The sequence below is a fragment of the Borostomias antarcticus genome, assembly GCF_949987555.1.
Source record: "Borostomias antarcticus genome assembly, contig: scaffold_215, whole genome shotgun sequence".
NCBI lineage: Eukaryota > Metazoa > Chordata > Actinopteri > Stomiiformes > Stomiidae > Borostomias > Borostomias antarcticus.
The window spans coordinates 74,487-97,500 of NW_028175909.1; the positions used below are offsets into that span (position 1 = coordinate 74,487).

The following is a 23,014-nucleotide window of genomic DNA, read 5'->3' on the forward strand; positions in this document are numbered from 1 at the left end:
TCTGTATGACCCTGGTGACCTCAGACAGGTGAGGGGGAGGAGCCTGGTGACCTCAGACAGGTGAGGGGGAGGGCTCTGTATAACCCTGGTGACCTCAGACAGGTGAGGGGGAGGGCTCTGTATGACCCTGGTGACCTCAGACAGGTGAGGGGGAGGTCTCTGTATGACCCTGGTGACCTCAGACAGGTGAGGGGGAGGGCTCTGTATAACCCTGGTGACCTCAGACAGGTGAGGGGGAGGGCTCTGTATGACCCTGGTGACCTCAGACAGGTGAGGGGGAGGGCTCTGTATGACCCTGGTGACCTCAGACAGGTGAGGGGGAGGAGCCTGGTGACCTCAGACAGGTGAGGGGGAGGGCTCTGTATGACCCTGGTGACCTCAGACAGGTGAGGGGGAGGGCTCTGTATGACCCTGGTGACCTCAGACAGGTGAGGGGGAGGGCTCTGTATGACCCTGGTGACCTCAGACAGGTGAGGGGGAGGAGCCTGGTGACCTCAGACAGGTGAGGGGGAGGGCTCTGTATGACCCTGGTGACCTCAGACAGGTGAGGGGGAGGAGCCTGGTGACCTCAGACAGGTGAGGGGGAGGGCTCTGTATGACCCTGGTGACCTCAGACAGGTGAGGGGGAGGGCTCTGTATGACCCTGGTGACCTCAGACAGGTGAGGGGGAGGAGCCTGGTGACCTCAGACAGGTGAGGGGGAGGGCTCTGTATGACCCTGGTGACCTCAGACAGGTGAGGGGGAGGAGCCTGGTGACCTCAGACAGGTGAGGGGGAGGGCTCTGTATGAGGCATGTGTGAAGGCGAGGAACGTCGGGGCCTTGCAGGGGGTTGGGTTCCACCAGTGGCAGGGGGTTCTAGGTGGGGGGAGCAGTGTGAGGTTCAGGTGGCGGGTGCTGTATAAGCCCCCCATCCCTAAAAGGACAGGGGACTTGCAGTGGAGAGTGGTGCACAGGGCCCTGATGACCGAGCGCTTTCTGGCCGGGCTTGACCCCGGGGTGGGGGAGGGGGGCCCATACTGTGGTGAGGTGGAGACGGGGGTTCATGTGTTTTCTGTTTGTGCACGTCTTGTTCCTCTGTTTGTGCTGTTACAGCCCTCATGTGTGAGGTTGGGGTTTGTGTTTTCTAAGGAACTGTTTGTTTTGGGCCCACAGTACACGTGCAGGAGGAGGGCAAAGTGTGTTTTGCTCAATGTTGTGTTTGGGTGAGCTAAGTTGTCCATTTGGATGACAGGGAGGAATAAGGTGAGAGGGGCGGGGCCACGGACCCAGTCCAGGTGGTTAGGGGGAGGGTCTCTGCTTCTTAGGGTAGAATACACCTATTTTGTGATCAATAACAATGTGGCTGAGTTTGAGAGGGTGTGGGGTCTGGGGGTGGCAATTTGTACGGTGGGGGCAGATGGGTTTGATGTTGGATGTGAGCTGATGCCGTTCTGTGCTACTGGGTGTGGGGGGGGGGGGGGATGTTTAGTGTTTTGTAAGGATGTCTCATTAAAGAGCATCAAAAGTCAAAGTCTATGTTCCTCCTCTCTCTCCTCTTCTCTCTGTTCCTCCTCTCTCTCTCCTCTCTCTCTCTCCTCTTCTATCTGTTCCTCCTCTTCTCTCTCTCCTCTCTGTTCCTCCTCTTCTCTCTCTCCTCTTCTCTCTCTCCTCTTCTCTCTGTCCCTCCTCTCTCTCTCCTCTCCTCTCCTCTCTGTTCCTCTTCTCTCTCTCCTCTTCTCTCTGTCCCTCCTCTCTCTCTCCTCTTCTCTCTGTCCCTCCTCTCTCTCTCTCTCCTCTTCTCTCTCTCCTCTTCTCTCTGTCCCTCCTCTCTCTCTCCTCTTCTCTCTCTCCTCTTCTCTCTATTCCTCCTCTCTCTCTCCTCTTCTCTGCTCCTCCTCTCTCTCTCTCTCTTCTCTCTGCTCCTCCTCTCTCTGTCTCTCCTCTCTCTCCTAGCTCCAGAATGAGTCAGTCTGTTTATAATTCAGTCTGAGAGAGGAAGACAATACAGCTGACATGCCTCCTTTTCACCACTAGTGTAGCAGTGTTTGTTTGTAGAATAAATGTCATCTTTGTCACAGTTAGCAGTTAATTATACAGAAAGCAAAGCTACTATCACAGAAGACTCAGGAGTGAAGTTACCCTTTTCTAGACTTTATTAGTCTGACAATGTGTTTATCCAATGCAAACACACTTTGTTAATGTACTGATTGCTGATGAAAATGTTTGCTAATAACCTTACTGTTCTGGGTTCAACATCTGTCCGTTGTGGTCATATAAAGGAATCGAGCAGAATACTGATGTATATCCTATGTATACAGATCTTAACAGACAGTTGGATTACCTGAAGCCATGAATCACGTGGGTTTATTAATCAATAAGCATATAGTGTTACAAAACAATAGCCCAGATACAATAACTAGGCTGAGTACAATTATTACATTGTTATGCCAATTGTTACAATATCGAGTTGTTGTCGAAGGAGAAGTGGAAGTAGAAGCCAGGAAATTAGAGAAGAATGTAGCGTGAAGAATGCAGTATTATGGTACAGCTGTTGAGCGGCTTAAGGGGCTAGCAAGCTAGCATGTTAACAGGTTACAAGGCTAGGAGGCTAAGAAGCTAAGCTAAGCTGCCCTCGGCTAAGCAGCCCGCTGGTTCTTAAATACACTCTACCAGGGGGGCGTCATGTGACATCTCAGATTATGGTGATAGGCTGCAATGGTACAGTGATCTAGTCATTTGTCGATCAGCCAGGTCAAGATTAGCCCGTTGCTAGGGGACCGGACATTCTAGATGTCTCCGATGTCTGATTACCCAATTCTAGCAGCTGCTGTTTACTCTTACAGAAGAACTGGTCAGCAGAGGACCTTCCTTCACCTTCTCTGCCCTCAGACTGTGTATGGCCTAGGCAAAAGGTTATCAGAGTTTACTGTGGCCTAAACTGAGTATATGGAAAACAACACAAAGGTGAAGTTTCTGCCTACTTCAATACCACTGCAATAACTGATTATTAGTCAGATCACTTAAATCATTACAGCTCATTTCATATACAAAGACAACACAATATGCTTTACAGACAGGGGGAGAGGATGTAGCCTACATGTAGCCTACTGATCCTACCCCTAATTATGTGGCAGACTGCATGGGGAGCGCAGCGACTCAACATAATCGATGAGTTTGGAGAGAGAGAGGGTCGTGCACCAAGACTCCGTGAGCACACAGCGGACGAGGGGGGGGTAGCCGGAGACTAACAGGTCATGCAGTCAATAGATCTAGTTTTGAATGATATTGTAATGCCCTCTGGTTATAATAGAATATCTCTACTGGAGCTGTTTAATCCAGGAATGTGATGAATTTGATCATGTCAGAGTTGCTCAGAGCTTAGCTGGACTGGCTCAGAAGAAATGCATTTATCCTACAGCTTGACCGTAGCTAGCGAGCTAGACAGCCACAGGAGGAACTGGACTGCCCTTCCCCCTTCCCAATGCTGTTTATATTCAAATACACTTGATGAGCTGGGGGGAGGATTCAACCAACGCCAACAGTCATCAACAAATACATTTCCATCCCTGTTTGTCTTCCATGTCTGGTGCGCATTCTCTGCTTTTAAAGTAATATTGCATCCAAGTTCTAATTGTAATCTCTATCTGCGCTGCTGGGATAACTATATTATAGCCTATTATTACTAGGCTACTGTTCACCTTATTATTTATTTATCTAGGTACAGGTAAGAGACGAATGGTTGTAAACCATGAATATAGTATATTGGAATTAATTTAAACAAGTGCATTTGTATTCCATTTTCAAGTATTGCTTATTTCCCGTTCCTATAGGAACAAAGTAGCCTACATTTAGTTGAATTGTTATAGAACCCATGCCTGCATGGCAATAAAATAACATACTGTAATACCTTCTTTTCGTAGGGTAGCCTACTTCTTAAACGTTAGTCTAAGCTTGTTTAATACGTTATTTGACTGTCTACTATGGTCAGCCATCCAGTAAATGTTGGTCAAACTGTACGCTTAATGCATTTCTTCTGAGCCAGTCCCACTAAGAGCAGCTCTGATCAAATTCATAGCATAGACTACTGCATTATAGTGCTACAGTATTTATTCATTGTATATTTAATGTCTTTGTATGCTTGCCAACATTGAAATGAGGTCCCTCGATGATAATAGGCCATTGTTAATCCAAGTGTTCATAATCACAATGATAGTGAGTATACTCGTCATAAAGGCTAATAGCGATTGAGTCCAGTCAAATTGACATTTAAGTGCTCGGTGGTTGTCTTTTAGGCCTAGCCTATTGATTAACAGATACATTCACACTAGCTCATTTGTGTCAAAATACAGTATCCCACATCAGCATGGTGGCTTGTAGAGTCTCTTGCCTTTAGCATACAGGCTTACCTCAGATCATTCACTTCATCATTCATTGTAAACTAGGAGTGAAACCTCAGTGTGTGGTTATATGTTAGTTGTTGATACTTTCTTGATGAATTAAGGTTTATATATATAAAGGTGATGCCTTTCTCCCTGTTTGGGGGATAAACTCGATTCAAATGCAGACTGCCCATTGGAGTTGATTAGGCCCCATCAACAGTACTGTTTGTTCTATCATCAGGTTGTTTTAACAGGTCTTGAGGGAGATTTGAATAGTGGGTCCAAACTAGCGTGGGGGCATGGAGACGGGAACAGGACCATTAGGCTACGCTATTGACAACAATGATGGGCTAATAGAAGTGTTAGGCTGTTGATTTAAACAGTCATGTCAGTGCTCACTGCTATGAGATTAATGTAGAATTAATAGCCTATAGAATAACCCCATTCAAAAAAGAAGTTTTGTTCCAATAACCACTGGCCTAGTGAATCTGTTGGCTCGCTCTTTTTTTGCTCCCCACTTGACATCGCTCGTCTTTCAGTAAACGGATAAATTCACATTTTTGTCAAAATCCCGTATCTCACATCAGCATGGTGGCTTGTAGAGTCTCTTTCCTATGGACACACTAGGCCTCCCTCAGCTCATTCATTCAATTCATCATTCAACCAATCAGTCTCTCTTCTGCATTCCACATTATAATCACAAGTTCACATCACTATAGGATGCTTTCTCAGTTGTTATACATGTACATACATTGTGCATCTCAAATGTAATGTAATTATAGTTTATATATAGGCTAGTTATAGTTTCGCTGAATAGGCTACATTCCAGCCTAAAGTTACCAGTCTCTCATCAGTATTGTCACACGCTCTGCTGCCACTAGTTGCTTCTTGATCAACGATGCCTCCTGGTGGTTAGTGTGCAATACTGCATGAAAACACGTTGGTGGATCCCGCCACTGTGCTGACACCACGGTGCCGCTGCGTTTTGTGAGTTCCAACATCAGAGGCTCAGGCACTGTCCATGTCCTGTCCAAAGAGCCTTAGCACCCTCCAAGCTGACTCAGGTCCATAGTGTCCAGCCAATCAGGAAAGGCCTTACATACATTTCTATGGATGCTGAGTATTCATTAGAAGAATGAAAAACCTGCTCATGACTAAAACATATAAGATGCAGCAGCACTCTCTCTCCTAGCTCCAGAATGAGTCAGTCTGTTTATAATTCAGTCTGAGAGAGCAAGACAATATAGCTGACATTCCTCCTTTTCACCACTAGTGTAGCAGTGTTTGTTTGTAGAATAAATGTCATCTTTGTCACAGTTAAATTATACAGAAAGCAAAGCTACTATCACAGAAGACTGAAGTGAAGAGTGAAGTTACCCGTTTCTGTACTTTATTAGACTGAAAATGTGTTTTGCCAATGAAAACACGCTTTCTCAAAGCACTGATTACTGGTGAAAATGTTTGCTAATACTTGTCCTTGTCTCCTCAGCCTGAGTGGATGCAGATTAACAGGGACATGCTGTTCTCTGCTGGCCTCATCTCTCAGCTCAAACTCCTCCCACCTGAGAGAGTTGGACCTGAGTAACAATGACCTGCAGGATTCAGGAGTGAAGCTGCTCTCTGCTGGACTGGGGAGTCCACACTGCAAACTGGAGAAACTGAGGTCTGTATCCCTGAGCATATTCAAATGTTAAATGATGGGATTTAAATGTCTAAGTAATTGTACATCTCTGTACTTGAAGAGGGATGTTTTGAGCATCAACATTCAAGTTGAGAAATTATCTTTGGACTACAGTACATACAGTAGAGTTGACAAAATAGTGACTATCATCTCAAAGCTTACATACAGACATATACAGACTGTAGGTGGTGGGTGGGTCCTTTATTGAAGGAACAAAGACACAATCAAGACTAAATACAAATGTGGATTAGGTACAAAACAGGGGCGCTGCTAGGATCCCAAATCATTAGGGGTTGAGGGAAAAGCATCAGGGGCTGAAGTTACGAGGCAGTGAGAACCTGTTCATTTAGGTTTTTGGGGGGGCCGCATATATTTAGGGGGCCCATTTGGGTTCGCCTCTATGCACCAAAGACAAGCACATACACACACTCATACAGATTGCACAGTAATCCACAAACTGCTCAAATACTGGTAAGTGGAATCAAAATGTACTCTTTAGTGTGAACTAAATCAACAACATCAGCACGGTTCAAACAGAGGACATAACTTCTCTCTAGTATGCTTTGACTACTCTGAAACTATCACTGACTTGGGACACCCAGGTGTTGGACCTCTCAGAACACCACAGAAGACAGGCTCACGTCCTCCACCTCCACAATGTCAACCTGCTGAAGTAGCAGTGGTTGTAACTGAACGTATCGACTCCTGTGTGTCACATGAGATGGTCACCTGAAACACAGATCATGATGAGAATGAATACATTCTGATGAACATAACCCATACAGCAGCATAGAAGCTCACATTCAATATAACAACATGAACATAACCCATACAGCAGCATAGAAGCTCACATTCAATATAACAACATGAACATAACCCATACAGCAGCATAGAAGCTCACATTCAATATAACAACATGAACATAACCCATACAGCAGCATAGAAGCTCACATTCACTATAACAACATGAACATAACCCATACAGCAGGGATCTTGCTGGTGTTTATCTAACAAGCATGTCAGTCATATATTTTGGAGCACGGTTGTGGAGTGATTTATAAACCAGTAGAAGAATCTTGAAGTCTATTCTGAAGCTGACGGGTAGCCAATGCAGAGCCTTCAGGACGGGTGTGATGTGAGCCCTCCGTCTGGATTTTGTAAGGACTCGTGCCGCGGCGTTTTGTATAATTTGCAGACGATTGATGGTTTTCTTTGGTAGGCCACAAAAGAGGGCATTGCAATAGTCCAGTCTGCTGGTTATAAATGCATGCATAAGTCTTTCAGTGTCGGCCTTTGAAAGGAAGGATTGCACTTTTGCCATGTTTCTTAAATGATAGAAAGATACGCTAGTTATGTTATTGACATGAGATTCAAAGTTCAGATCAGAGTCGACTATGACACCTAGATTTCTAACCTGGTGTTTTGTGTTTAGTGCCAGTGTATTTAAATGTGTGTGTGTGTGTGAACTCAGACAGGTGAGGGGGAGGGCTCTGTATGACCCTGGTGACCTCAGACAGGTGAGGGGGAGGGCTCTGTATGACCCTGGTGACCTCAGACAGGTGAGGGGGAGGGCTCTGTATGACCCTGGTGACCTCAGACAGGTGAGGGGGAGGGCTCTGTATGAGGCATGTGTGAAGGCGAGGAACGTCGGGGCCTTGCAGGGGGTTGGGTTCCACCAGTGGCAGGGGGTTCTAGGTGGGGGGAGCAGTGTGAGGTTCAGGTGGTGGGTGCTGTATAAGCCCCCCATCCCTAAAAGGACAGGGGACTTGCAGTGGAGAGTGGTGCACAGGGCCCTGATGACCGAGCGCTTTCTGGCCGGGCTTGACCCCGGGGTGGGGGAGGGGGGCCCATACTGTGGTGATGTGGAGACGGGGGTTCATGTGTTTTCTGTTTGTGCACGTCTTGTTCCTCTGTTTGTGCTGTTACAGCCCTCATGTGTGAGGTTGGGGTTTGTGTTTTCTAAGGAACTGTTTGTTTTGGGCCCACAGTACACGTGCAGGAGGAGGGCAAAGTGTGTTTTGCTCAATGTTGTGTTTGGGTGAGCTAAGTTGTCCATTTGGATTACAGGGAGGAATAAGGTGAGAGGGGCGGGGCCACGGACCCAGTCCAGGTGGTTAGGGGGAGGGTCTCTGCTTCTTAGGGTAGAATACACCTATTTTGTGATCAATAACAATGTGGCTGAGTTTGAGAGGGTGTGGGGTCTGGGGGTGGCAATTTGTACGGTGGGGGCAGATGGGTTTGATGTTTGATGTGAGCTGATGCCGTTCTGTGCTACTGTGTGTGTGTGTGTGGGGGGGGGGGGGTTGTTGTTGTGAGTGTGTTGACTCGAACTTCATCTTCCTGCTTGATTTGAAGGGGGTGATTTGTCTATGTTAAGGAGGGTATTTGGTGTCTGTTTTCTCCCTATCGTTTTGATTTTGGGGGGACTAAAAAGGTTCGGGGCTAGAGGAAGAACATTTGGGGCGTCAGGTATGAGGCTCCCCCTGCAGAACACTTCTTTAGTCTCAGAGACATTCAGCTCCAAGGAGCTCTCCTCCATCCGGGAGGTCAGGGTGTTGACATACTCAGAGTATGTGGACAGTGACTGCTCCTTCCTCATCCAGACATGCACAATTGTCACTTTTTGGTGAAATTTGCTGTTTTGAATCCAAAATAGGTCACCTACGTGATTCGTGCAGATCAGATTTTGGGGAAGGGGTCAAGAGCCTGAAGCGACTTACATAGAAAGATAATAAATCTGTGAGTCTGTGAGTGTGGACATTGGGATTGAGCCAGTGGAGCGTGAGAATCTGATACTGTGGATGTATGTTTGGATCTGTATGCGCGGATATTGACAGTCAGTTAAAAAGCAGCAAGCGAAACTGAGTTCAAACTCAGTTCACTAGTCACAGTTCAGCGCAAGCCCAGTCTGGGACCTGCTGTTTGGAAAAAGCCAAGATGCCACAGTGCTGTGTGGAAGTGCGTGCCAGCCACAAACCTCCATAGAGAAGATCAACTGAAACCCCCAAAAGTAGCCTACCTGCAGTCGTAAAGGCCAGGAACATATCCCCCTCACATTTCAAAATATAGGCTTTATCCCCACACTTTTCTAATCTCTCAAATTACATTTATTTTTCCTGCCACTCTTGGGCGATCACTCAGCTGTTTGTCTGCTGTGTTTCTCTCACTGCAAGGTAACCGCAGCAGGGAAACGAGCAAAACCTGCTATGGATTTTCAGAGACTTGGCTGTTCTCACGCAATGAAAGCGGAATGGATTCAATTGGAGATGTGACTCGTCTCTGTATGTGAACTGTTTTATTCTTACCACTGCGTCAGGTAGGAGTAGGATATATGCTAGTAGCTAATTCAGCTCATCAAATAGTTGTGTAACTGGTGGGGCTGCTGCCCTTTTGCTCATTTCCTTTGTAAATGTGAGCAGTATCTTTGATAGCCTACGTTGCATTAAATGGGTTAATAATATTAAATTGACTGCACTCATATAGCACTTTATATCCAAAGCACTTTACAATGGCCTCATTAAACCATTCATACACACATCCACACACCAATGGCAGTAGCTGCCTTGCAAGATGCTAGCCTGCTCATTGGGAGCAATTTGGGGTTATTGCGCAAGGACACTTCGACATGTGGACAGGAGGAGCCGGGATTTGAACCGCCGACCCTACGGTCATTGGATGATCTGCTCTACCTCCTGAGCCACAGAACTAAATTTGTACTTTGAACTTTATCTTGCTCTTGTAATTCTGTTAGATTGTGACCAGCACCAGGGTCATTCTAAAAATCATCCAATAAATGATCATTTGGTAGCTTATAATAAATAAATCCCTGCATCCCCCCCAGCAGCTGTGTGTTTTTCTCTGCTCAGGCCTCCGTCTCTCTTTCTCACCCCTAACCAGTTGGCATGTCTGCTTATCTGGGCCACCAGTGTCATGTCATCTGCATACTTGATCAGTGTCGGCTCCTCTCTGTTACCATGATGCTGTACCCAGAAGAGGATGGGGAGATGCTCCATCTAGAACTATTACAGCTACGTACTGAGGCCTGTGATGAAGGAATTCTTCAATCCATTAGATCAGTGTTGTGTTGACCTGTAGTTCATGAAGGTGACTCAGCAGTGTGTGTGTGTGTACCGTATTAGAAGCAGATGAGGTCTGTGAACAGAATCCTGGTGTAGGGGGAGTCCAGGTACTCAGCCACTGTGTGTAGGAGAGAAGGACTGGCCTCTCTGACCCCTCGCCTTGCAGGCTAACTAACGTGGGTCTAGACCAGGACGGGCACGTGCACTTCTGCCGCTCTAGGAGAAAAACAATGATGCCGCGCCTATCTACAACGTAGGCCTACAGTACCATACCAGCAGCAACAATAAACAAATGTTAATATGCCATACACATAAACTAACCAAATAGTCTAGTGTTATGTTATGTTATGTTATGTTATTTTTATTTATAATGCGCCCCCCAACCAACTGTTACATCAGCCCGGGGCGCAGCCCGGGTACAAAAAGAGACAAACAAAAACAAGGGACTGCAGAGACACAAAATGAAACTACATTTAAGACACAAGACAAGGACATAAATTATAGATCGTCTGTGACAAAGAGGTGAGTTTTAAGCTGTGCTCTAAAAGAGTCCAGGGTGGTGGCGGACTTGATGTTCAGAGGAAGCTTGTTCCATAGCCCAGGTGCCATCACAGAGAATGCACGGTCTCCCTTTGTGACAAGTTTTGACCGTGGGACCTTCAGGGTCATCTGGTTGTCAGATCTGAGCCGGCGACCAGGCCTGAAGCTGGTAGGTTGGTCCAGGAGATCTTTGATGTAAGCTGGGGCGAGACCATTGAGGGCTTTGAAGACATACGTGAGGATCTTGAATTTCACTCTGCGCTTCACAGGGAGCCAGTGAAGGGAGGAGAGGACAGGAGAAATGTGTTCCCTCATCTTAGTGCCTGTCACCAGCCTGGCAGCGGCATTTTGGACTAGCTGCATGCTGTGGATGGTCTTGTCGGTGACCCTGGCATAGAGGGCATTACAATAGTCCAGTCTGGAGAAGATGAGCATTAGTACGACCCTCCGTAGGTCGCTGGAGGAGAGGAAGGACTTGATTTTGGATACTGTGCGCAGTTGGAAAAAACAGGATTGCACAACAGATTTCACTTGCTTGTCAAACTTGAGGTCTGTGTCAAATATGACCCCAAGTTTTCTGACGTGGGATCTTTTAAGTGTGGACAAACATCCTAGATTATTTCTGATCTGACTGATCGAGGTGGAGTTGCCGATCAGAAGGATTTCACTCTTGGTGTCATTGAGCTGCAGGAAGTTTTGTGACATCCACTCCTTTATGTCCCGCAAGCAGTCCTTCAGACGGTCCAGCCCAGAGGGATCGTCTGCCCTGAGTGGAAGATAGATTTGAGTATCGTCTGCGTAGCAATGGAAGGAAATCTTATGGCGATGAATGACTTGGCTGAGGGACAGCATGTAGATTGAGAAAAGGATGGGACCCAGTATTGAGCCCTGAGGGACCCCGCAGGTGAGGTTGACACGGCAGGATGAATGGTTGGCTATATTCACTGAAAAGGTCCTGTTGTTGAGGTAGGACTTGAACCAGGACAGGGCTGTGTTGGTGATGCCAACCCCCTGTTGGAGGCGGTCGAGGAGGATGGTGTGATCTATAGTATCAAATGCTGCACTGAGATCCAGGAGAACCAGTGCAGCACATTTCCCTGAGTCAACGATGAGGAGTAGGTCGTTTAACACCTTCAAGAGGGCAGACTCAGTGCTGTGGCCGGCCCTAAATCCGGACTGACATTTCTCCAGTATGTTGTTGTGTTGGAGATAAGGCTGCAGCTGACTGAGAACGGCCTTTTCCAACAGCTTTGACAGAAATGGTAATTTTGAGATGGGTCTGTAGTTGCTGGGGATAGTGGGATCTAGGCTGGCTTTCTTAAGAAGGGGCTGGACCACCGCTTCTTTTAGGCATGATGGAACGATACCTGTGGCCAGGGAGCAGTTGATGATGGACAGGATGTGAGGACCAACTGCCTCAAAAACCTCCTTAAGGAGGGGGGCAGGGACGGGGTCATGAGGGGACGTGGCTGGTCTCAAGGCGGCGGCCATCTTGGAGAGGGATGAGAGGGAGATGGAGCTGAACACGGAGAAGGTGGATGAGCATCTCAGAGTAACAGCTAGGTCCCGGGTGGAGGGTGGGATGTTTCTTCTGATGTTGTCGACCTTTTCTGAGAAAAAGGACAGAAACTCATCACACTTTGTAGGGGATGCATCCTGGATAGCAGTAGTAGGAGGGCAAACAACAGAATTGATGGTTCTGAATAAAATTCTGGAGTTTGGAGCATTTGCAATTAGACTAGCAAAGTACTTGGCTCTCTCTGCTTTAACCACCCTGTGGTAGCTCTTCTTTCTGTCCCTCAGTATTTCGAGAGAGACCTGCAGGCCATCTTTCTTCCACCTCCGCTCAGCCTGTCTCCATGCTCTCCTCTCTGCTCTGGTGGTCTCATTTAGCCAAGCCACAGCCTTGGGTTTGGGCTCTTTCATCTTGAGAGGGGCAATAGAGTCCAGAACAGAACGGCAGGTGGAGTTGAACACGGACATTAGCTCCTCTGGGTCTGATGACAGCACCTCACCTGCCCTGGTGTTTTGGGCGGCAGCAAAAGCAGAGGAAAACTTAGCAGGTGTCTGGGCGCTGATAAACCGTGAGAGGCGTGCAGGACATTGGATGTTAGTGGAGGGCTGAGACAGAGAGGATTGAAACACCACAGCATAATGGTCACAGTCAGTATGGGCTGGCATGGTTTCCACATTGCTGACAGGGAGATTGACAGAGAGGACAAGATCTAAGGTGTGACCTTTTTTATGGGTTGGGACGGAAACATGTTGGGTGAGACCAAAAGAGTCTATCAGGTCCATAAATTCACCCTCAAAGCTCCTTGTGGGATTATCAACGTGGATGTTGAAGTCTCCCAAGATCAGCACTCTGTCATGGCTGGGAATGATTTCACTGAGGAGGTCTGAGAATTGAGTTGTAAAATTCTTACTCTCTTTGAAAGACTTGCTGTCCGTTGGGCGGTAGATGGTCAGAACCAGGAGGGGGTCAGACATGCCCACTTTTACCAGAAGAGCTTCAAAACTGGAGTATGTGAGGCAGTTCAACACAGAACAGCTGTATTTGTCCTTGTGCATGAAGGCCACGCCCCCTCCAGTCTTTCCGCGTCTTGGGTTGCTGTGGTAACTCCAGCCAGCGGGGCACAGTTCATTGAGAGAAGAATAATCCCCAGGGACTTGCCATGATTCCGTGATTGCGAAGAATTACAGTTGTTGTTTGGAAATTAACTCAGACAGAACGGATGTTTTCTCCTTAACCGATCTGGCATTGAGAAGCCCGACTTTCACCGTAACTTCCCTCGCAGACGAGGTAGGTGTTCTTGCCGGCAGGCTGGGTTCGGGGCTGGATGGGACCGGGGGGACAGATGGACCTGGTCCAGGTCTAGGGGACAGATCAGATGGACCTGGTCCAGGTCTAGGGGACAGATGGATTGTCTTTGGAGAAAGTTTCACCGCTCTACCCGCACGATGTCCTCGCCGTCTACCTCACCTCTCCGGTGAATCCGTCGGTCAGTAAAGTTAACGTTACTCCAGGGCCCGAAAGGAATAACAAAGGTAGGCAATAGGTGGTTCGCCTGTGTTTGTTGATCCTCGCACCAAACGAGGTTTTCCTCCATTGAGGCACGGATGTCAAAAAGCGCTCTCCGATCATAACTGTAAATGATCAGGTTTGATTGCAAGATACTTTGACATAGTAAAACGAACAGATTAACATGAAACGCCAGGAATTGGAGTGCGTGGCTTGCTGCTGTCATCATCATCACCTTTGACCTTCTCCTATCTGGGCTGTGCAACGCTAGTCTCTCTAGTTGGTGTTAGTTGTGTTAGTTTAGTGTCCTCAGTGTCAACAATATATGCATGACACAGCATTATGCAGATCCATACCAATAACACCCAGGTCTGCAGAGTAAATATAACCTGGTTCCACATTCTCTACAGCAGAGATGACAGCTCACTTACTATTAATACATTTGTATTACAATACAAATCTTACAATACAATTGTAGCTCCTTGTAATTGTGTAGCAACTCATAATGTAATAAAGGCTCATAATTTAATAACGGCTCATAATGTAATAACTTATTACATTATAAACTAACAAAAGTTCATAATGTAATACTCAGCTCATAATGTAATAAAACCATGCGCTCATAACGTTCTAACTGATTTGCGCATAATGTAATAAGAGCTCATAGTGTAATATTACTAAATACTAATGTAATTACATTATGAGCCTTACTGGGGCCGCTCATAACAGCTCATAATGTAATAATGGCTCATATAGTTAGAAAAGTGTTAATTATCATCATTTTTACCTCTGCCATTCCTGTGGGGGAGGAAGGTAATGCTTTCACTTGTCTGTCTGTCTGTCTGTCAAACAATACATACAAAACGTCAAACATCAAAAAATTATTGTCCTTGCATGCCTCGCAGCCAAACGGCTGATATTAATGAATTGGAAAGTGAGAAAACCAGGCTGTTTCTCTAGAAACAGGTGGCTAGAGGACTTCCTCCATCTTCTAAGTATGGAAAAGGCCACGTCCATCCTCAGGGACATAGACCAGGACACTAGCGAGCTCTGGGACACACTAAGGCTGTTCCTACATTCACAAGAACATAGGTATTTTTCCCTACATAAGCAGTATTCAACACTACACAATCCAATATCCTCCCTCTTATAAATAGGACTAATTCCCAGACTGATGATCTGTGTGGATAGGTAGAGCAATCAGGAAACGGATGCACTGTGCCCCCCCCCCTCCTCTAGATCATTGTGATTGTCGTTGTTTTCATCGCTGTCTTTTGTGTTGTTGTTGGTTTGGTGTCTGTTCTTGTTGTCTTATGCTTTGTGCATTGCAATGTAGCTGTCCTGTTTTTGTTTATTGCTTATTGTGTATTGTGAGCATGTGGTTGTCGTTGTTGTTTTGTGGGTTTGTTGCTTGTTTTGTGTCGCTGATCGTTGTGTGCTTTGTTTGAAAGATTGTTGTCACCTTGCGAGCTGTCTTTGTTGTCAAAACAATAAAAACTATAAATATAAAAAAAAAAAAGAAAAAAGAAATGCTATATTAAATTGCTAGGTATGATGTTAAAGACATGTAATGCAACTAGGATATGAAATGTATGTGTAATGCTTTTGTACGCACCGAAACTGTCTTAACAATTGTAAAAATTGGAAATTGGATCCTTAAAGTCTTAAAAGGCATTGAATTAATTCATCTTAAAATGAGGCCTTTATTAAGAGTAGTCTACTTGTCCACCTCTCCCAAAGGTAGTTTGTGTTTGAACACATAGACAAGCTACAGGTCAGACACGAAGCGCTCTGATCTAGACGGAGCACATTGGAACGCTCTGGGACATGGAGGACCGTCTGAGGACAACCTAGAGCAGGCATGGAGGACCGTCTGAGGACAACCTAGAGCAGGCATGGAGGACCGTCTGAGGACAACCTAGAGCAGGCATGGAGGACCGTCTGAGGACAACCTAGAGCAGGCATGGAGGACCGTCTGAGGACAACCTAGAGCAGGCATGGAGGACCGTCTGAGGACAACCTAGAGCAGGCATGGAGGACCGTCTGAGGACAACCTAGAGCAGGCATGGAGGACCGTCTGAGGACAACCTAGAGCAGGCATGGAGGACCGTCTGAGGACAACCTAGAGCAGGCATGGAGGACCGTCTGAGCACAACCTAGAGCAGGCATGGAGGACCGTCTGAGGACAACCTAGAGCAGGCATGGGCAACTTTGATTATAGAGAGACACATGTTTTATCCTCACTACCCGAGGGCCAGGTTGTAATCATGCATTTCCACCAGTGGGATATTGTAACCCCATCACTCAATTAGCCAATTATAGTTACTACATGAATGAAAATAACTAAATATATGCCGGTAATCAAAGTTTATTGGATGGACTTTCAATTTTTCATATATAAATGGATTTAGTAGGACCTAGGCTAATGCTTCTATTCATTTAATGAACTCTGCACAAAACATTCCCACTCCTGAGTGGTATAGTCTACCATTATTTCAGTGCAACGGTGTCTCAAAAATTATGTACAAATGTTAACGCTGACACTAAGTGCACCAACTAATATTCATGTTCATAGTGCATTTTTACTCTGCCATCTCATACCATGACGTGTTTCCAATAAGCATGCATTCATCTCAAAAGCCATTAACCTTCACCCACAGGTGAATCAGTATAAAGTTCTGTGTTAATGAGATACTTGCGGCCTCCTGCTGACGTACAATGGACTCAATGTCAATGTTTGTGCATCAATCTGCATGAGCTGGAACAGAGTTTCATCTGTCAGCCTGTTTCTCTCTTTTGACTTGATGTGCTTCATTGTTGAGAAGCTGCTCTCGCAGATGTAAATGTTTCCAAACATGCTGGCCTTTGAGAGTGAGAGGGAGTTTTTGGCCGCTCATGTTTGTTTTCGTCGTGTGTTGGTCATCCATGGTGTTGGTGGTGTCGTCACGGAGGCCGGCAGAGTGCAAACCAAGAGGAAACAGTAGTGGGCTACAGCGCTCTTGCGCCCTCTATCGGTAGACAGTACGGTCGACTACGGTTCAAATGTGGACAAATGCCGTCAATGACAAAAAACAGATATTTGGATAGCAGGTGAAATTTATTGATATTTGGAAATTGACTCGCGAGCTCTAGACAGTCTGGGGTCTTTCTCGCTCGGTGTTTCACCGGTCTAGAGCGGAAGCGCGATGACGCATCGCATAATCATCCGGTCTGGACCGGAAGAAGACCAGTTGTTGTAATGTTTTTACTGTAGGCTGCCCATGGTGAAGTTTTGAGTAGATAACATTCGCGATGGCATCACCAGGCATAACACCGACGAAGATTGTAAAAGAAGATGCGAGGAGAACTACCGGTTAAGGAAAAATAAAGCAAGCGGATGTTGGAGGCGGGCTCTACGGGCTCGAGCCGGATGATGGGGCGGGCTTAAGGCAGTAAAGTAAATAGATACCAGGCTCTCCTCCCGAGGAGAGACGCGAGGCTAATAGATACCAGGCCCTCCTCCCCGAGGAGAAACGCGAGGCTAATAGATACCAGGCCCTCCTCCCCGAGGAGAGACGCGAGGCTAATAGATACCAGGCCCTCCTCCCCGAGGAGAGACGCGAGGCTAATAGATACCAGGCCCTCCTCCCCGAGGAGAGACGCGAGGCTAATAGATACCAGGCCCTCCTCTACGAGGAGAGACGCGAGGCTAATAGATACCAGGCCCTCCTCCCCGAGGAGAGACGCGAGGCTAATAGATACCAGGCCCTCCTCCCCGAGGAGAGACGCGAGGCTAATAGATACCAGGCCCTCCTCCCCGAGGAGAGACGCGAGGCTAATAGATACCAGGCCCTCCTCTACGAGGAGAGACGCGAGGCTAATAGATACCAGGCCCTCCTCTACGAGGAGAGACGCGAGGCTAATAGATACCAGGCCCTCCTCCCCGAGGAGAGACGCGAGGCTAATAGATACCAGGCCCTCCTCTACGAGGAGAGACGCGAGGCTAATAGATACCAGGCCCTCCTCCCCGAGGAGAGACGCGAGGCTAATAGATACCAGGCCCTCCTCCCCGAGGAGAGACGCGAGGCTAATAGATACCAGGCCCTCCTCTACGAGGAGAGACGCGAGGCTAATAGATACCAGGCCCTCCTCCCCGAGGAGAGACGCGAGGCTAATAGATACCAGGGCAGGCCCTCCTCTACGAGGAGAGACGCGAGGCTAATAGATACCAGGCCCTCCTCCCCGAGGAGAGACGCGAGGCTAATAGATACCAGGCCCTCCTCCCCGAGGAGAGACGCGAGGCTAATAGATACCAGGCCCTCCTCCCCGAGGAGAGACGCGAGGCTAATAGATACCAGGCCCTCCTCTACGAGGAGAGACGCGAGGCTAATAGATACCAGGCCCTCCTCTACGAGGAGAGACGCGATGCTAATAGATACCAGGCCCTCCTCTACGAGGAGAGACGCGAGGCTAATAGAACTGGTTGTAACTGAACGTATCGACTCCGAGAGCGTGTCGACGGGGTGGAGTAGTCTGACTGCGCTGGGGTCTCCTCTCCAGAGGACTGGGAGGCTTGGGGTGACTCAGCTGAGGACTGGGAGGCTTGGGGTGATTCAGCTGAGGACTGGGAGGCTTGGGGTGATTCAGCTGAGGGCTGGGAGGCTTGGGGTGATTCAGCTGAGGGCTGGATGTTGGAGGGGCCCTCTCCAGACTCCAAATCAAGGCCACCAGTGATGCTTTGGGAGGCTGTGAGGCCGATGATCGATAGGGCCTTCTCCTCCTCCGGGGTGAGGGAAGGCACGGTGCTCTGCCTCTCGGGGCACTGCCGCCCCCCGGCTTTTGTTGTTTCGTTGTGCTTTAACCGCATGTGGTTGAGCATTCAGCTGGTTTGCTTATGATAAGCAAGTTTCACATTGCAGATTTTGCACTGCACACTGTTTTCCCCTTCTTTCTCAAAGTATTTCCAGACTGTACTTTTACGAGCAGCAGACATGTTGTGACTGATGTGAGTAGCCTCACGCAGGTAGCCAGAAACACAGTGCGCAGGTGCATGAATAACAAAGCTTTTTTTTTTCATAGTGTAACAATTACTCGCCATGGTTACTCGAGTACTGACGTCAACAACGAGTACTGCCCATCCCTACTTGCTAGCAAGCTGAGTTTTAGATAATTTCATAGCTGCATGATATGTTGATATCGTATGATTCAAAGGGTTTAGTACTAACTAATGTTAGCTAGCCTACCAATGTTAGAGCTACAAGGCCACAGATGGCAAGCTGAAGGTAACTAAACGTTATGTGACTGAAAGCTAAAGTTTGACTATAGACATGGAGGGGGGACCTTTGTTGGAACATAACCTCGCGTCAGGTTTCCATTCTGCTTTAGCTTGGTGCTATCGGCTGAGCATTAGCTGTGCTGTTAGAAACCCCAAGCGTGTTCCCTCCCTGGCTCAGAAACAGCCTCTCACAGGGGGTAAATAAAGTCACCGATTACAGGTGTCATCAGTCTCTGGGTATATTTTTGCCAGTCTGGCGTTCGTGTAATGCACTCTAAAGATAACTTTGAACAGACAATTATTTAACAGACAAACTCCAAATGTGCTCTCCCTGGCTCAGAAACAGCCTATCATATCCCTTGATAATAATAACATTGTTAAAGTACTGGTGTGTTTGTGTAACATTGTTTAAGTATCAGTTATAGTGTGTGTGTGTGTGTGTGTGTGTGTGTGTGTGTGTGTGTGTGTGTGTGGTGTGTAGTCGGGGGTGATAGGTTGCAGGGTAGTCAAGGGAAAAGGGACAGGCTGGAGATTCTGGGTGAGCTGGATTGAGATGATCCATGATCCACTGTCCATTATCCATGGGTCTGATTCAGGGTCCATCGTTCATAGTCTTGGCATGAGGGGATGATGGTGGGAAGCTGCTGAGACAAAGCCTGTGTTTAAACCAGCTGGAATAGCTGGGTGAGCTGGACTCCCAGCTGTACAGCACACTCCTTCAGAACCCTGCCTCTGAACCTGTCTGCTCCAGGGGACTGCATAGACACGACATCTCTCCTTATACATCATGTGTTCACTGCAAATGAAGCAGTTTGGTGATCTTCATCATCATGATCATCATCTCCCTACAGACTGAATGGATGCAGACTAACAGGGAAATGCTGCCAGAGCTTTTATCTTTGGAATGAGACTCTTATCAGTGACATGATGGGAGATATTATGAACTGTTACAATCATAGCAGATGATCAGCTGGATGTTCCCACTAGAAACAGCTAAACTACAGTAACTACAGATAAACTACAGTGTAAACCTACCTGAACTCTCATGAGGAGTTTCATTGGTTGGATTGGAATGTCTCAGTACTACAGAGACCAGGCTTTTCCATTTCTATAATAAACCTGGAGTCTCAGAGCATTCTTATTTAGCATGGGTTACAAGGAAGAGAAAGCATATCAAAAATATTGACTGACAAAAAAAGATCACTTTGTGTGCGAACCAGGGCAGATCCAATGTTCAAATATTTGTCTGTAGGAAGATGGAATATAATCCTTCAACTCTCTCTTTTCACCAGCAGAGGGTGGTAATGTGTTTGTATCGATCTGTTTCTACAGTCTGTCGGGCTGCATGGTCACAGAGGAAGGCTGTGTCTCTCTAGCCTCAGCTATGAGGTCAAACCCCTCCCACCTGAGAGAGCTGGACCTGAGCTACAATCACCCAGGAGACTCAGGAGTGAAGCTGCTCTCTGCTGGACTGGAGGATCCACACTGGAGACTGGAGAAACTCAAGTAAGGAGAGCGTTTTAAATCAAGTGGAAGAAAATCACCCAGTGTCTCTTATGTAGCCCCCCTCTCTGAACTAGATGGTCTCAACTTTCACAGCCTACGAGTCTCTTGACAGAACAGACACAAATCCCCCTATAACCAGAAGGGCACTTTGAGAGTGCAGACCTCCACCCATGATGCATGTTGTCAGCATGTGCAGTAGCATTAGAGAACCTAGAGGAGACAAATGTCAACAATATACTGGTGGTGCATCAGCTGGGGTTGGTCCAACAGGTGCTCTTCAGCTCTGCTCTCTGATGTATTTTAGATACCTAGATAGCTACATATGACAGGACCCACAGCAGTAATCTGGCTAGCTATGAGCATAACTAGCTAATTCAAAGCAGTTGATCTTTGCCTTCATGCCATGATTCAATTATTTTGGTCCTAATACCCGCAGAAAATACAGGGATAAACAGCCATGGATGTATTAAACATGGCAAAGTACCCGTAGGTGCTGGTCTGGTCTCTCTGTCGTGGTCAACAAAAGTGAAAAATGATTTTTCAATGAATTTGGATCCTCCCTGTGATTCAGATCCGCTCTCTCTAATTGAATGGGTTCTTCCTTGGCTCATGCTACAGTCACCCTTCCACGGGAAAATAGGTCTGGTAGTTTTTACATAATCCTGCAATCAACCTGTAACTAACAAACACATAAAGCCTAAAACTGGTGACGTCTCATTGCATCATCCTCATCATTCCTCTGCTTATTCCTACAGTGTGGATCATGGTGGAGAGATCAGGATCAGACCTGGACTTGGAAAATGTGAGTATTGACATTGACATTGATTATTCATGTGTCTTAACTGAAGATGAGTTCACCACCATTATCTACTTGGGCCTAGAAAACAGGGGTCATACAAAATACAATACAATCTGTCACAACTGTTCAAACACCTAAGAGCTGCTTACACTTGAACTATATTCATAGTGATGGGTACATATGCACACACACACACACACGCACATACATATGCACACACACACACACACACACACACACACACACACTCATAATTGTTGGATGAGCACCACGTCATGTCCAGTCCCTGATCAGAATCCGGTGAGAGGAGAGGTTTTTAGAGCCCTCTTAAGTGGTAATGACGGGGATCTGCTCCCACTAAGCTTTGGTATCAGTGTTGGATCCTCTGATGCTGTTGTTGGTATCCATAGAGAACAGGTGGATGGAATGATGTTAATACTCTGCTCATTTGTTCTGAGGAAGTTGGTGATAATCTCACTCTTCTAATGGTGCTCATGTTTCCATAACAGTGCTTTTCAGTGGCGTGTGGTGCGAGTAGCCAAGGGAGGCAGTGCCTCCTCCCAAATCTGAAATGAAACAAATAATTGATAAAGCAAGATTAAAATAAGAAAAACTGTAAAAATATATATCTACATTTAACATTCATGGATTACCCAAAACATTTTATCCTGGACAGTCATCAATCACAGTGTCTTTAGGTTCACCCTCCAGAACGTGTTTCTATCAAACCCAGAATCAAAGGATTTGAGTACTCAAGATGACTCTGTGTGTGAATCAGCTCATGCCTGGTTAGAATTGAGAGTTCTAGCTGCTGTTGTATGTGTGCTTGTATTTTCTGTGTATTTGTTGGAAAGGGGTTTATTGATGATTGGCCTACACTGCATGTCAGTGTGGTTGTGCTGGTGACTGTTTGTCATCCATGGCAGAAGAGTTCACAGTGCAGTGGGACTCAGAGCTGTCATTATTGCTAAAGTCTGGAACCTTGTTAGACCATCCTGGTCCCTGGAGAGAAACAGACTGTGAGCTTGTGGGGTCAGGATGGTCTCTTGAGGTTATAGGTCACAGCTTCCTTGTCTGTTTTGGTGTGTTTGTGTCTTTAAGTGTTTCAGACGAAGGGAAGGAGGAATGTGAGTTAAGTTGGGCTACAAGGTGAAGAAGCCTCCCCCTTGGCTCTCCTGACTTGGGGAGAGGGCCTGTCCTTTCCATAGGTCATGAACTAGATAGGGAAGCGTGTGTGTGTGTGTGTGTGTGTGTGTGTGTGTGTGTGTAGTTGGGGGTGATAATGTAGGGTAGTGAAGTGTAAAGTTGTCACTAATATGACTTAATGATCATTTATTGTCTCCACAGTCTCTCTCTCTGTACCCAGACTTGGGTCTGATTCCCACAGGCGTCTTTTTAGAATGTCTCTGCTTGTCCTTGGGTTTACGTCTGACCTGGTCCAAAGTCAATTCATGTATATTCATGTTTAAAGACAAAGACAGAGAGAGAGAGAGAGAGGGGGGGAGAGAGGGTGATTTGGGCATGTTTATGTGTGTAGAACCTGGGAAGTGTGTGTGAGAGAACATGTGTGTGTGTGTGTGTGTGTGTGTCAGTGTTAATTTTGACAGCCAATTATGATTTTGTTTTAGTCATAGTCTTTTGACTAAAATGCCATTTAGTTTTAGTCATATTTTAGTCATCTGACTTGTTTTAGTTTTAGTCTAGTTTTAGTTGACTAAATATCATTACGATTTTAGTCGACAAAATCTACCATAGATTTAGACAACTCAAATTT

General features: G+C 46.6%; 1 protein-coding gene across 1 annotated transcript in view; it reads left to right on the forward strand.

Moving 5' to 3' along the window:
• The window catches only part of LOC311329050 (NLR family CARD domain-containing protein 3-like), a gene marked incomplete at its 5' end in the record, with an annotated part of 57,358 nt that overhangs the window by 23,884 nt on the left and 10,460 nt on the right, over positions 1-23,014 (forward strand). Inside the window, 5 exons of the mRNA XM_084462937.1 lie at positions 5,849-5,880; positions 7,969-7,982; positions 8,108-8,118; positions 20,268-20,441; positions 21,197-21,243. Of these exons, the coding sequence (XP_084319063.1) occupies positions 5,849-5,880; positions 7,969-7,982; positions 8,108-8,118; positions 20,268-20,441; positions 21,197-21,243 (278 nt within the window). The remainder of the gene's footprint in view (positions 1-5,848; positions 5,881-7,968; positions 7,983-8,107; positions 8,119-20,267; positions 20,442-21,196; positions 21,244-23,014) is intronic.